Here is a 14,205-nt window from a genome sequence, read left to right on the forward strand (position 1 = left end):
ATTTCTTTCTTTCTTTCTTTCTTTCTTTCTTTCTTTCTTTCTTTCTTTCTTTCTTTCTTTCTTTCTCAGTCTTTCTTTCTTCCTTCCTTCCTTCCTTCCTTCCTTCCTTTCTTTCTTTCCTCACTTATAAATGAAGATGTTAGGTTAGGTGACCACCAAATCTCCTTCTAGATCAAATATTTTATGCTCTAAAGCAGCAGTTCTCAAACTTTTTGGCCCTTTCACACTCTTAAAAATTATTTGAGACTCAAAAGAGTTTGTATTTATGTGAGTTATTTCTATCGATATTTATTGTATTAGAAATTAAAACTGATGATTTTATGTCTTTATTCATTTTAAATCATGATAATAAATCCATTAAAGTCAGCATAAAAAGCATATTTTAAGAAAAATATATTTTCTAAAAGAAAATAAATTTATTGAGAATAGTGGTATTGTTTTACATATTTAATGTCTGGCTTAATGGAAGACAGCTGATTTCTCATATTTGCTTCTGCATCCAATCTGTTGCTCTAGGTTGTTTTGGTTGATGTGCATGAGGAAAATCTAATCTTCCAAAGATATGTAGTTAGAAAAGGGAGGAATTTTTAATAGGCAAATAATATCTTAGTATTTGACCTTTCACTACCCTCTGAAAGGGTCTTAGGGATACTCAGTGGTCCACGGACCACACTTTTGAGAACTGCTATTCTAGCATTCTATTTTCTAAGGTCTCTTCCAGTTCTAACATTCTGGTTGGTAAGCTCTTAGATCTTTTCTATTTCTGTAGCCCCTAGAGCACCTCCTTTTACACTGACTGCTGTTTGCTCCGTTTAGGGTAATTTGTGGATCAACACTCACTCAAAACCAGAGTTATAAGCCCCTACCAATGTGCTTTCTTTTTACCAACCATCCAGAAGATATATTAGTTCAAACAAAAGGTATTTATTTAAACAGCATAGCCAATAAAATGATGAGTGAAGACTCCCTGTATATGTACTTGGGGGTACATTCTCCCAATAAAGAAGGTCATAAATAAATACAAGGAGAACCCTTGATCTGGGGCAGTATAGAGAGCAGACTGAGAGGGAACACATTGATAAGAGATCATGATTAAAGAAGCACATACTAGGAACGTATTCAGCCAAAACACACCAGAAGGCACACAAAGAGGGAATACTTGTAAAGCTAGTGCAACTGACATTTGTTCTTATAGGATTAATAATATCCTCTGGTGAGGGCTTCACTTAACTCTTTGATGTCATTGCTGTGCTAACTTCATCATTGCTATGGATCATGCCATCTCTCCTGGCATTGTTCTGCTGTTGCTATTGGCTACCTACACTAGGCACACAGTCACTAAACTCTCTGCTACCGATTTCTGAACTTCATCTGATAGGGGCATCTGATGGCTATCTCTGCTCCCATCTGCTAGGGTTCAGTGATAAGCAAGGCTTTACCTGAAAATGTCAGCCTAACCTCTCTTTAATTATAGCCAGGATTATGAGCCATTTCATCGAGCTAAGGGACCAAAAAAAATGAAACTCTCCAGCTAAGTTAAGTCTTTTCTTTTAACTCTGTATCTGAGAATGAATTTCATTCTATCATCCTAGAAAATTTATTTGATAGGGTTAGAAGTTCCTTGTAACTCCTATTTAACCCCTTATGAGTATCCTGTATTCCCCAAAGCCAGTTTAGGAGCACCATCCAACAGACACTTGTGGAAATTGGGATACATAGCACACTTACCACAGTCCCCAAATTCTTGCTGACTCAGAATGAAAATAAATTTGAGCCAAAATAAAAAGTAAGCAAAGTAGGCTAATGATATTGTCTACCGTCAGAACTGCAGTCAATGAACATTTATAAAGTATCTACTATATTCTAGACACTCTGCTAAGTGCTGGAAGGATTTTTAGAGATCATCATGTCCCATCCTCTCATTCTCAAAAGAGAAAACTGAGACTAGAGAATTTTAAGGTGATGTACATAAAATTACTTAATCCCACAAATGTTCTTTGAGGAATGAGGATAATGTCCTTTCAATTTGCTCTTCTGTTTGTTATTTAAAGCCCTTTGAAATCTGGCTGCAATCCATGTTTCCAGGCCATTTACACATCAACACTCTATGGTCTAATTAAATTGTCATTCCTGGTGTTCCTCATACATGATGTGCCATCTTCTTTTCCCATGCGTGGATATTATAGTAGACTTCTACTCCTAAGATCCTCTCTCTCCCCACTTTTGCCTGTTAGACTCTATAAATCACCTCAAGGCTCACTTCAAATGCTACCACCTGTAAAAAGGCTTTCTGTATTCCTCTAGTTGCACTCTCTTCCTCAAGCTCCCTGAAATTACTTTACATTTTTTCTGCATGTATTTTATATTTATTTATATGTATATGTTGTTTCTTTCTTATAGAATGTTCATCTACCTATGAATGTACCTTTCTTTCTTCCCAGTTAAGCCATATCCCCCTTTCAATGTGACTGTAACCCATTTTGGAGATTATAACATTTCCTGGAAAACCCTCTATGAAGATCCTCTTTACTACCCATTACAGAACAAGCTACAATATGAGCTACGCTACAAAAAACAACAAGACTCCTGGAAGGTAAGAAGTCTTCCAGAGAGAATGGTGATTGCCTTTCACGGAATGTAAAATGTCAAAGCCAAAAGGAATCTTAGGATTCAATGCATTTTAACACACATTTATTAAGTACTGGGCTAGTCATCTCTGGGGACTCAAAGATAAAAATGAAATAGTCCTTGCCCTCAAGGTATGTGCAATCTACTGGGAGGTATCATGTGTATACAAATAAGCTGATACAAGATAATTTGAGGAATGAGAGGTCACCAACAATTAGATAGATCAGGAAAGGCTTTGAATAGGAGGTGGCATCTGAGGCAAGCCTTGAGGGATTCTAAGGCGAGCTTAGTGAGATTCTAAGGCTTCCAAAAGGTGACATGATGAGGGAATGGATTCCAGCTGGTGCAAAGACATCAAGATTGTGGGCCTGAATGTCAAATTTGGGGATGAATTAGGGAGTCAGTTTGACTGTAATGTAGGGGGAGTGTGTGAAGGGAAGTAAGATGAACTAAGTCTGGAATAATAAATAGGTAGGAAGCCTGTTGGAGATTGAGGAGACTGTATTGATTCTAGAGGCAATAGGGATCCACTGAAGATTTCTGAGCAAATTATTAGTCAACGAGAATCGTGAGTACTTACTATATGCCAGGCACTGTGCTAGGAGTTGGATACAGAGTCAAAATTGAAACAGTCCCTGCTTTCAAGGAGTGTATAATCAGTTTAGGAAGACAACAGGCATAAACAAAATACATATGAAATAGCTACAAAATAATCATGGACAACAGAGTTCCAGAAGTGTCCATTAAAGGGGACCTGGAAGATTTACAGTCAAGAGGGTTCCGTAAGTATCCATTATGAACTAGAAAAATCCCAAATGAGAGTTCTAGGAATGTGTGCCAAATTTGGTTGAAAGAGAAATAGAAAGGCAGAAGAGACTTGTGTAAGGAAGTAGAAACCTTCAAAACTATTGATTTACTCTGGAAGATTATTAGTTTATTCTGACATTTTTGTTTACACCTTCTGAAAGTAACCAGTGGATGTTCTTCAATGGTGAGTCCCAGTCTTTTGGAGAAGATAGGTAGGTTCAGTGCATATGAAATGGCAAAAGCAAGGACTAGAACCCAGCAATCCTGACTCCAGCTTAGAGCTGGAGTAGGGACTCAACCTGTGACTTCATTGATAGAGGGAACTTCCAAGTGAGGAAATTTCTACTCTACTAATATAGGTACTAACCTTCTCTACAACTTCTAGTCTTCTAGAATTGCCTAGGACAACTCTAAGAAATTAAATGACTCACCCATGGTCACACAGCCAATTGGTATCTGAGGTGGGGCTTGAGGCAGGTATTCCTGGTTTTCAGTTCAGTGCTCTATCTACTATATACCATCTACTCCTTTTGAATGCAAAGGAGGAAGGATGTAAGCAGTTACAAGCACCTGCATGTTCCTAGAGACCTTCATAGTTAACCTAAATATGTTTCGGTATGAGTAGAATAACTTTACTAAGGCAGGGGACTAGATTGGATAAGCATTTGAGATCTCTTTTAGCCCCACAACTCTACCTACATGTGTTGACAGACTCAGAAGACCAAGTTCATATCACCTGACTTGAAGTCAGTGTCACTCCTCTCCTCGGAATTCCAGAAGGACTCAGTCTATGAAATACAAGTTCGAGCTCGGCCCCAGTCACCACTCTACAGTGGGATCTGGAGTGAGTGGAGCAATTCCACCTTTTTCAGGACACAACCAGTGGGTGAGTATGAAGCCAACGGATCCCTTCTTCCCTGGCCAGGAGCACCATGTTCTGGGCCATCATCCTGACCTTAGTCTTCCTGGGTCAAATTTTCTGAATTCAGAAACCCCAAGATTCTTTAAGCATACTTCTAATTGTATGGACCCCAGTCCATCAACTGATCAGTCAACCAGCTAGTCAGCCATTCAGTCTGTCACTTACTCAGGCTGTCATCTGTCAGTCACTCTTTAAGGCTGCCAGTCAGCCAGTAGCTAACTCAAACAATAAATCATTCATTTAAGCAGTGTTAGCTAGAAAGTCAAGTATTTCATGAGTCAGACAACTAGCTAGTCTTATTCACTCACCTGGCCAGCCAGTCAGTCAGGAAGTTATTCATTATCAGTTAATTAGTCAATCAATCAGTCAGTCAATCAATCAATCATTTTATTACTCTGTCACTTACTCAGCCAAAAAGGAAGTCCATTAAGTGAATGAGTAAGTGAGCTAACTGTCAATTCAGTCAAGAATACTTTCCTAATCCTGGCTATTCTGGACTCAGGAATAAATAGCATGGACTAGTAGGTGGAAGTCATATCCAGAAGACAAAGCTTATTATGGTCTAACTGGGGAGGAAAGATCCCTGGGTAGTAAAAGACCTCTATTCTCATTCCTCCTTCTTCTGTGCCACCATTTTCCATTGACATTACCTTTCCTTCATTATTGCTCCTGCCCATTTTTCCACACCATCCTCTTTCCCCAGTTCAGGTGAAGTTCTTGAATTCTGATACAATTTATTTCATTCCCCATGAAGAAGAGAAATCTAAATCTTGGCTATTCCCCATCTCACTCCTCGTGGCCATATTTGCTTCTCTGGCTGGCTGGAAACTGACACAAAGGTGAGAAATCCAGGGCCTCTTGGAAAGATGGGGGTGGGAGCTGGGGGGGTATGGGAGCTGAGGAAAGATCTGGCATAGACCGACTAATCAATTAAAAAGCATTTATTAAACATATACTATGCTAAGCACCGGGTTAATCTCAGGGGAGACAAATGTAAGTGAAACAATTTCCACTTGCAGAAGCTTACATTTGGATGGGGGGGACAACCATAGATAAGTATATACCGAAAAAATACAAGGGTTTAAAAATAAGATAATTTGGAAGTGAAGGCTCTAATTATTTGGAGGCAAAAGGAAAGAAAGGCTTCACATGGATGGTAATGCTTGAGCTGCATCTTGAAGGAAGAGGGATTGCCTCTGTGAAACTGGAGGAAGGAAAGCATTTCAGGAATGTGTGGCAGAGTCAATGGAGATGAGAGAAGGAGTGTGTGAAGAACATAGAGAAGGCCAATTTGAGTAGATTGCAGAGTTTGTGATAAGGAGCAATGTCCATGAGGTCAGAAAGTTGACCAGGCCAAATCTATGAAAGGTTGTAAAAGATAAACAGGGGAGATTTGATTCTATCCTAGAAAGAGTAAGAAGCCTTTGAGTAGAGGAATACCATAGTCAGATCCATGCTTAAGGAAAATCACTCTGGATATTGGACTAAAATGGGAAGAGGCTTAAAGAGGGGATGCCAAACAGGAGGAGGAGGATGAACTAGATGAGGGGTGACCAAGGCCTGAAATAAAGTGGAAAGAATGGGATAGATGTGGGAAATATTGTGGAGGTAGAAGAGGGCAAGATGTGACAACTGATGGGAAATGTGGGGTGAGGGCAAGTGAGGAGTTGATAGTACAAATGTTAAGAAGCTGGGACACTGGAAGAATGGTGGGAGAAGTGGTTGGAAGAGGGGAGGGTTTGGAGGTAAAAATAATGATGAGCATGATCAATATGAGATAGCTCCAAGATATTCAGTTTGAAATGGAAATAGCAGAATAGATAGAAGGAAGACAATGATGAAAATATTAGAGCTAAAAGACCCTGAGAGGATATTTAATACCAACAGTAACAGTATATTACATCTGTATCATGCTTTATAGTTTCCAAAAAACACTTTCATTCGTTCAAGGAGAATTTATCAAAATAAGCCCCTACTATATGCTAGGTACTGTCCAAGGTGCCAAGGAGACAGATAAAAAGATTAAAAAATAAACAAACAAAATAATCTCTTTCCTCAAAGAGCTTACATTAGAGAAGGAAGAAGCCAGAATTGGGGCGGGAGTGTATTCAAGGACTTTGTACAAAATAGGCACTTAATAAGTGTTTATTGTAATTGAATGTGAAAGGGCTTTAAAGGGGAGAGAAGGGGAAAAATATTTATAGAGTGCTAAATACTGTGCTCAGCACTTTTTACAAATACTATCTCATTTGATCCTAGAATCTGGTCCACCATTACCTTAATATATTACTTTGGGGGGGGGGACCTCTTCCATTCTATGGACCTCAGTTTCTCCCTGTGTAATATAATTGGGTTGGAAAAAGAAGAATCTCTAAGGTCCCTTCCTTAACATTGTCTTGGCCTAGGCAAGGCTCATTTTCATTTGAGAGATGAAGAAACTGGAGTGCTGGCAAGGACCATACCTGTGTCCTTGGAGATGAACCAGAATAAGCCAGCAGAATGATCATTAGTCACTGAGAATTTGATTTTTTTTTAATTAAAAAAGATATAGCAGGCAGCTAGGTGACTCAGTGGATTGAGATCCAGGCCTAGAGAATGAGGTGGGATGTCCTGGGTTCAAATCTGACCATTTCCTAGCTGTGTGATCCTAGACAAGTCACTTACCTCCATTGCTTAGCCCTTACTGCTCTTCTGTCTTGGAACCAACACATAGTATTGATTCTAAGACGGAAGGTAAGAGGAAAGAAAGAGAAAGAGAGAAAGAAAAAGAAAGAAAAAGAGATAGAAAGAGAGAGAAAAAAGGAAGGAAGGAAGGAAGGAAGGAAGGAAGGAAGGAAGGAAGGAAGGAAGGATATTAAGCAAATGGCATAATGGAATGCAGAGTTCATGAAGGTACACTGTACATTATATCCAAGTTTGTCAGAGAAGAGCAATTTGTATGCTTTTTCAGAGACACCCTCCAATATACAGACTATCTTGATCCTGGAGGGTAGAGCTGGTCAGCTCTGCTTGGCAGCTAAGACTGGATATGGCTGGGCTTCTTTGGAAGTGAAGCTTGGCTGGCCAATGCTGATCCAACCTTTTGGGGGAACTGTTAAAGGCAGCTGGGCTAAACTAGTCTTCTGTAAGAGTGAGACTGGGCTCGACAATCCTTCTGTGGGGGACAGATCAAGTAGTTCAGAACCATTAGGTAGGTGGGTCCATCCCTCCTTTAAGGTGCTGGTCAATCCTTATCAAGTCAGAGTTACATGTGGCTGGGCTAAACAATCAATCCTCTGTGGAATTGGGGAAGCACTAGCCAATCTCCCTTTTTGTGTAGAGCTCCACTGGACATTCTCTTGGGGCAAGGAGGGACCTGGGTGCCACACCAGTCCTTCTGTGGGAACTGGGCAGAGTAGAGCTGAGTTAGCCAATCTGACAGAGGCCATGGGCCCACCTATCCTCTAACAGCCCTGACCCTGGTTTTGTTTTTTTTGTTGTTGTTTTTTTGTTTTGTCTGTTTCTGTCTCTCTCTTTCTCTCTCTGACATTTCAGGCTATGGAAGAAGATGTGGGTGCTGGTACCCAACCCCGCGTCCTTCTTTCAGCCCCTGTACTCAGCCCATGAGGGCAACTTTAAGGTATGGGTGACTCAGAACTACAGATAACCTTGTCAGAAAAGGAAGCAAACACTTTCCAGGGGCCAGGAGCTGGTGGGAGGAATGGGTTTGTTCTCCATGATGAGCTCCCATGGCAGGGTTGGGTTGGGTGGCAAGAACTCAGAAGCTACACATGGAAAATAACAGCCTGGTTGAAAAGACTCTGGAGGTAAAACCATATATTCTCTCCCTTTTCCTCCATGGGCACAGGGTGCCACAAGTGGAAGGGACCTTAGGGGTCACCTAATCTAAATGTCTTATTTTGTAGATGAGGTGGCTGAGGACTGGAGGGGAAGAGAGATTTACCTGAGGCCATGTAATAAATCTGAGGCAGAGTCTGGAGTAGAATCCCATTCTCCTGACTCTCAAGCCAGGTCTCTTTCTACTCCATACTAATTTCTATCTGTTCTTTAACATCTCCTGAGGAGAAGACCGTCTCTTCCCTTCCTTGGGCTTTCCTTCTTAGGTGCTTCACCCCAGCCTTCCCTTCCTTTGAGGTTAGGGTAGAGCACTAGAGACAGGAGACTTTTAGGGCTATAACTGGGGTCAAGTGATAGGAGCTGCTAGCCTCCTTCCCTACAGGACTGCCAGGAGTTGCCATCCTGTTCTCCCAGAAATCTCTGCCAGCAGGTTTAGCTTGACCTATTAGTGTATTCCCCCAGCTATGACTGGGAGAGGAGGAAGGAGGTGGTGGAAACTTTCCTTCCTTATCCTCCAAGGTCTCCTGGATCCTCTAGAGCAGTGGTGGTGAACTTTTTGAGACTGAGTGCCCAAACTGCACTCTCATGCTGCATATGAGCTGCCCCCTTACCCAGGCAGGGGAGAGGAAGTGCTCCCATTGGGTATCTGGGCAGAAGGTAGGGGGGTGAAGTGAAAAATGTCCTTAGGGGAGGTGGAGAGGGGGAAGAGAGCAGCCCTCTCCAGCACATGTGCAAAAGGTTTACCAATATGGCTCCAGGGCAAGGGAGGAGCCAGGATGCCATAGCTAACATTTATCTAGCACTTTATATAATCTCATCTGATCTGTACAACCCTGTGAATTGGGCATTATTATTATTCCCCCAAAAAGGACACTGAGGCAGAAAAAGGTTAAGTGATTCACCCAGAGTTAAACATTTAGTCAGTCAACAAAAATTTCTTAAGTGCTAACTTTGTGGCAGGTATACATTGAAAATAAAAAACACAGCCTGTCCCCTTGTGGAATTTGCCTTTACAACAAGAAAATAGCTGTGCATACTAAATATATTCAGTGCAAATGTTGACGATCTCAGAGGAAAGATCCCAGCAGCAGTAAGAGGGAGAGGCAGGGAACCCAAGAAATGCCTGAACAAGGTGCAGGAGCTGAGTTTTGAAAGAAGTCTGGGAACCCAGGAGGGAGGTGAAGAGAGAGCATTCCAGGCAGAGATGAGTCAGGGTGGAGATGGAGGGTTGGGTGTGAAGGACACTAAGAAAGCCAGTGTCACTGGATCAGAAAACACGGGTAAGAAAAGACTGGAAAGGTAGGAAGAGGCCAGCTTATAAAGGGCTCTAAATACTAATAGAGGATTATAGAATTGGTAATAGGGAGCCACTGGAGTTTATTGAGTATGCATGGAGAAGATGGAAGAGGACTGGGAAGTGATATGATCAGACCTAGAAAAATGACTTTGGTAGCTGAGTGGAGAATAGATTGAATTGGGGGAGAGATTTAAGAAAGAAGGTATCTTCCTGATTCAAACCTTAGTGTCCTATCCACTATGGCACCAGCTACCATTAGTATCCAGCCAGATGTGGGCAGGACAGACCTCGCAGAGTGGATGTCTGCTGGATTTCAGGCAAGGTCATTTTTACCCAAAAAATCTCTTCCCTGCTCTCAGCCGTAGGCCTGAACTTTCTACCAATTCCCACCTTCGCTCCTAGAGTTAAGGCATGAGGAGATCCCAGATGAGATTTTACCTATTTTTCCTGGGAAGAGAACAAACATTCAGGCTTGTTCTGTAATGCCTCTGTTAGTACAAAGTAGTTTCCTGGATAGACTGGCAGACCATAAAACCTGAGGAGCTGAAAGAGAGCTCAGCTGAGTCTTGATGTGTTTGGGCCACAAGGAAAAGGTCCAGGGGACCTCCTGGAAAGTGGGGATGGCATGGGTGCACCAGGGCAACTAACATTATTTAGGTGACTAGTAATAGCAGAAGAGTTCTGGGCGCCAGATTGCAGGGAGCGAGAACTAAAAACAGACTTGACCCACTTAATTCTGCTTCTATTGGCTCTGCCAGCTCCACTGAGTGTGAGAGTCCCTATGCCCCTACCAGGGCTACCAGGTAGAGGTGAACACTTACCACATATTCTGATACAAACACAATCGTGTCTTTAATAGGCCCAGCTGAGCATAAGATGAGTCAGAGGCTGTGGGCCAGGTCTCAGTTTCCAGAGTGATTTCCTCCTCTAGAGGCTATGCCTTAATTGGGGTCAAGGCAGCACTTTCTGCAGAGGAAATACCAAATCTCTGTCCCAGCTGTCTAGCAATACTCTAGGGGCAGATGCTTCCTGAGGTAGCCCAGGGCCTGGTTTTAGGAGGAGGAATTTCTTTTTTTTTTTTTTAAACCCTTACCTTCTCTCTAGGAGTCAATACTATGTATTGCCTCCAAGGCAGAAGAGTAGTAAGGGTAGGCAATGGGGGTCAAGTGACTTGCTCAGGGTCACACATGGAGGAGGAATTTCTAAATAGGTTCCTGGTTTGAGAGCTAGGCAAGCTGGATGGCAAGGAATTGGGTAAGGTTGGGGTGAGGGTAGGGTAAAGCTCTGAGGGGAGGCTCAGGGAAAGAGCAGCTTGAGGACCTGGCCCAAGGGGACCTTGGACAAATCACAGACCCTCTCTAGACTTCAGTGCCATTAACTGTCAAATGAGAGGAGTTCCTGATCATGTCTGGCCATTTCCTTTCCTCCCAGAGAACATAGGGAAATATTATTAGAGACCTTCTTATCCCTTAACCCTAAGGAGAGAAGATGGGAATGGTAGAATGTTTGGGCTCCTAGCCACTGCTGTTGAAGAAGATTTTTTGGGAAAGCCTGGCCTTACCTAGAAGGTATCCCTTGTATGAAGTCTTTCATGCCCAGATATAACCAGATACAAGTGGCAGCCAATGGTTGATTGGATGTGGATGTTGAACTTGATCAAGGATCCATCACCTGAGTTTCATGGATCCCTGGGGAGTCTGTGGATAGACTTTAGTGGGTAGGGGGGTGTCTATGAACTTGGATAAGAGGAAAAAATTATGTCTTTATATCAACATAATAGATATCCTTTTTAATCCTATGTACTTATTTTGTACATTAAAACATCTTGAGAAGGGGTCTGTAGACTTTCCCAGACTACCGGTGGGATTTAGGACACAAAAAAAAGGTTAAGAAACTCTGGACTAGATCATCTCTGTCTTTTTGAGCACTTAAAAAAAATCTGAGACAATCAGTCAATCAGCAAACCATTTATAAAGTACCTACCATGTGTCATTATGAAAAGAAGATAAAGCCCTCTCTCTTAGTGGGGCTACACTATAAGAAGGGCCAAAGGTATGGTGACGAAGTAGGAGAGCTCATTATAAACTTATCGAGAGAAGGACGCAAAAGCTTTAGTAGCCAAGCTATTGAGATTAGGGGAGAATTGGAAGAAGGAGGCAGTAGAGGCCGGGTATTCTGGTCAGTTGAGGAATGAAGTCTTCCTCCAGGGTCATAGGCTCAGCTAGAAAGAACCTCAGAGGTTATCTATTCCCAACCCTCTTTTTTAGAGCTAAGGAAACTGAGGCATAGGTAGGCTTAGTGATTTTCCCATGATTACACAAGTAGTGAACAAAAGAAGTGGGATTTGAACCAAATTTTCCTGGCTTAATGCCTATGTTCATTAGGCCAAGAGTCCCCAGCTTTGTTCCTACCTGAGGCAAATCCAAGCTCATTTCATTTTCCCCTCTTTGAGTCACAATATCCAGGTCCCTTCTTAATTGGGAACTTAGGTTTGGGTGACATGATTGCTATGGATATTTCCAGGAAGTAGAGGAACCAGACAGATGATGTGAGCAGCACTCATTGGGCATCCACAAAAAAAGAAAGTGATGACCTCCTTATGCTGGTTCTACTCTATTCATTCATCCAACATTCACTCCTGGGTGCTTGGTCCTGGGCTGTGGGAGAATCAGATGAATAAGATATATTAGTAGACCAATGTGGGGCACAAAATGGTAGACATATAACTATTAGAAAAAGATGATGTGACACCAGATACATGACACCTTACTGAATGCTGTGAAGTGCTTGGCATCAAAGGAGTTGGAGGTACAATTAACCTTTAGAGTTCATCCAGTCCAGTATTTAACAAATGAGGAAACTGAGGTCTGGGGAGAATAAATGATTTGTCCAAAGACTTACACATTGTAAGTGGTATGCTAGTATTTAAAGCAATGTTCTCTGACTCCAACACAAGGAAGAAGGAAGAAGAGGGAAGAGCGTGTCACATCTATCTGGGGTCAATCAGGGAAGGCTTGATAGAATAGGCGGCCTTTTGAACTGGCCCTTGAAGGTTAGACAGGATTACAACAGGTAGAGTCTGGGGAGGAGTAGAAGGATGTTCCAGGCAAATAAAAGACATTGCAGCACATTCAGGATAGTCATCTAGTGTGTCTGGATTGTAGGATTCATAAAGAAAAGAAGCAGGAGATGAAATCTCACCAAGAAATCTACCTCATTACTTTAGAGTTATGCTTCAACTTTTACCAAAAATGATATTCTGCCATTCAGTTACCCACCTTGTTCATCAGACTTGACTCCACCTCAGTTTCCTTTTAAATAAAATGAGAGGGTTGGGCTAGATAATATCTACCTTTCCTTGAAGGTCTAGCATTTGATGTTGTATAATTTGAAGAAAGACTTTATGGCTGGTTCCAAAAATCATAAAGTCTCTCCAAAAAGGAAGGTTTGTTACCAGTGAGGTTCTCCCAAAGATGATCTTCCTGGAGAAATTTCCAGAGTTTGGAGCAAAGGAATTACACATTACAGGAATAAGTGTCTCAGCTCCACACAATGACTACTTTGAAAATCCCAAATCCATTTGGATGGAGGGATAAGTTGTGGTATATTTGGTAAATAACCAGCTAAGAACTAATGGGTGCACACAGGAAAAAAGGACTTGAAAATTCTTACAAAACCACAAGTGAGAATAGCATTTCCTATATTATAAGACATCTGTTTATAAGACATTGCCCTTGCAATGGAGTGAAACAGACTACTGCAGATAAATATACATACACACACATATATGTGTGTCATACACATATATATATATATGTCATATATATATATATATATATATATTTTTTTTTAAACTTGTGATTTCATCAGCTACTTCCTGGTGAGGACTTCCACTAAGATGCCTTTCTTGGAAACTTTCAGTCTTGGGCGATTGCCTGAGGCACTGAAGAAGGTGACTTACCCAGGGTCACCCAGCCCATATTTGTAGAAGGTGGGACTTGAATTTCAAATCTTTCTGACCTGAGGCTAGCTCTTGTTACTTCTCAAAGCAAGAATAATTATTCCAAATTAGCAGATAAGGAAACTGCCTTAGAGAGGATAGGAAAACTTAGGTTAAGTGACATTCAGTGACTTTTCTGGGACCCCAAAGCTCCTAAGTGGTCAGAAACAGAGCTTGAACCCAGGACCTACACTTACTACTGCAATGCAGCTATGTTTCAGGATAAGTGTTAATATGATCTGTCCAGAGAGGGAAGAGTTTTAGAGATACCCTTGCTAGGGTGACTGAGGATGGTACAAGGAGCTGAACCTGTGGCACAGTGGCAAGAGTGCTGCTGATTAGACATTCGGGGATCTGGGTTCAAATTAGAGTTTTGCTGCTTATTGGCTAAGAGGATTTGGCCAGGTCACTTGGCCTCAGTAAAATGGATAATCAGCTTCTTCCTCAATGGAAATGTGGAGTAGGGCTAGGTGACCTTTGACTCTGAGATCCCAAATTATCACACAGCTGTTTGTCTTCATAAGTTGAAACGTTCTCTTTTCCTTCATAATGGGAGTACTTGATAATGGCTGCCTAGAGATGACTTTTATAGATTCTACAATTTCTGGGGGAAATTACTATAAATTTGTGGGGGGGAAGAGAAGAAGAGGAAGAAAAAAGAAAAGGAGGAAGGAGGAGGAAGAAAAGAAAAAAGAAGAAGAAGAAGAAGAAGAA

General features: G+C 41.6%; 1 protein-coding gene across 1 annotated transcript in view; it reads left to right on the forward strand.

The window, feature by feature from the left end:
* IL21R (interleukin 21 receptor) overlaps positions 1 to 14,205 on the forward strand; it is a 52,406-nt gene that overhangs the window by 26,945 nt on the left and 11,256 nt on the right. The window contains 4 exon segments of the mRNA XM_044677318.1: positions 2,442 to 2,593; positions 4,147 to 4,321; positions 5,112 to 5,196; positions 7,892 to 7,976. Of these exon segments, the coding sequence (XP_044533253.1) occupies positions 2,442 to 2,593; positions 4,147 to 4,321; positions 5,112 to 5,196; positions 7,892 to 7,976 (497 nt within the window).

This window comes from Gracilinanus agilis, chromosome 1 (assembly GCF_016433145.1).
Source record: "Gracilinanus agilis isolate LMUSP501 chromosome 1, AgileGrace, whole genome shotgun sequence".
Lineage (NCBI taxonomy): Eukaryota > Metazoa > Chordata > Mammalia > Didelphimorphia > Didelphidae > Gracilinanus > Gracilinanus agilis.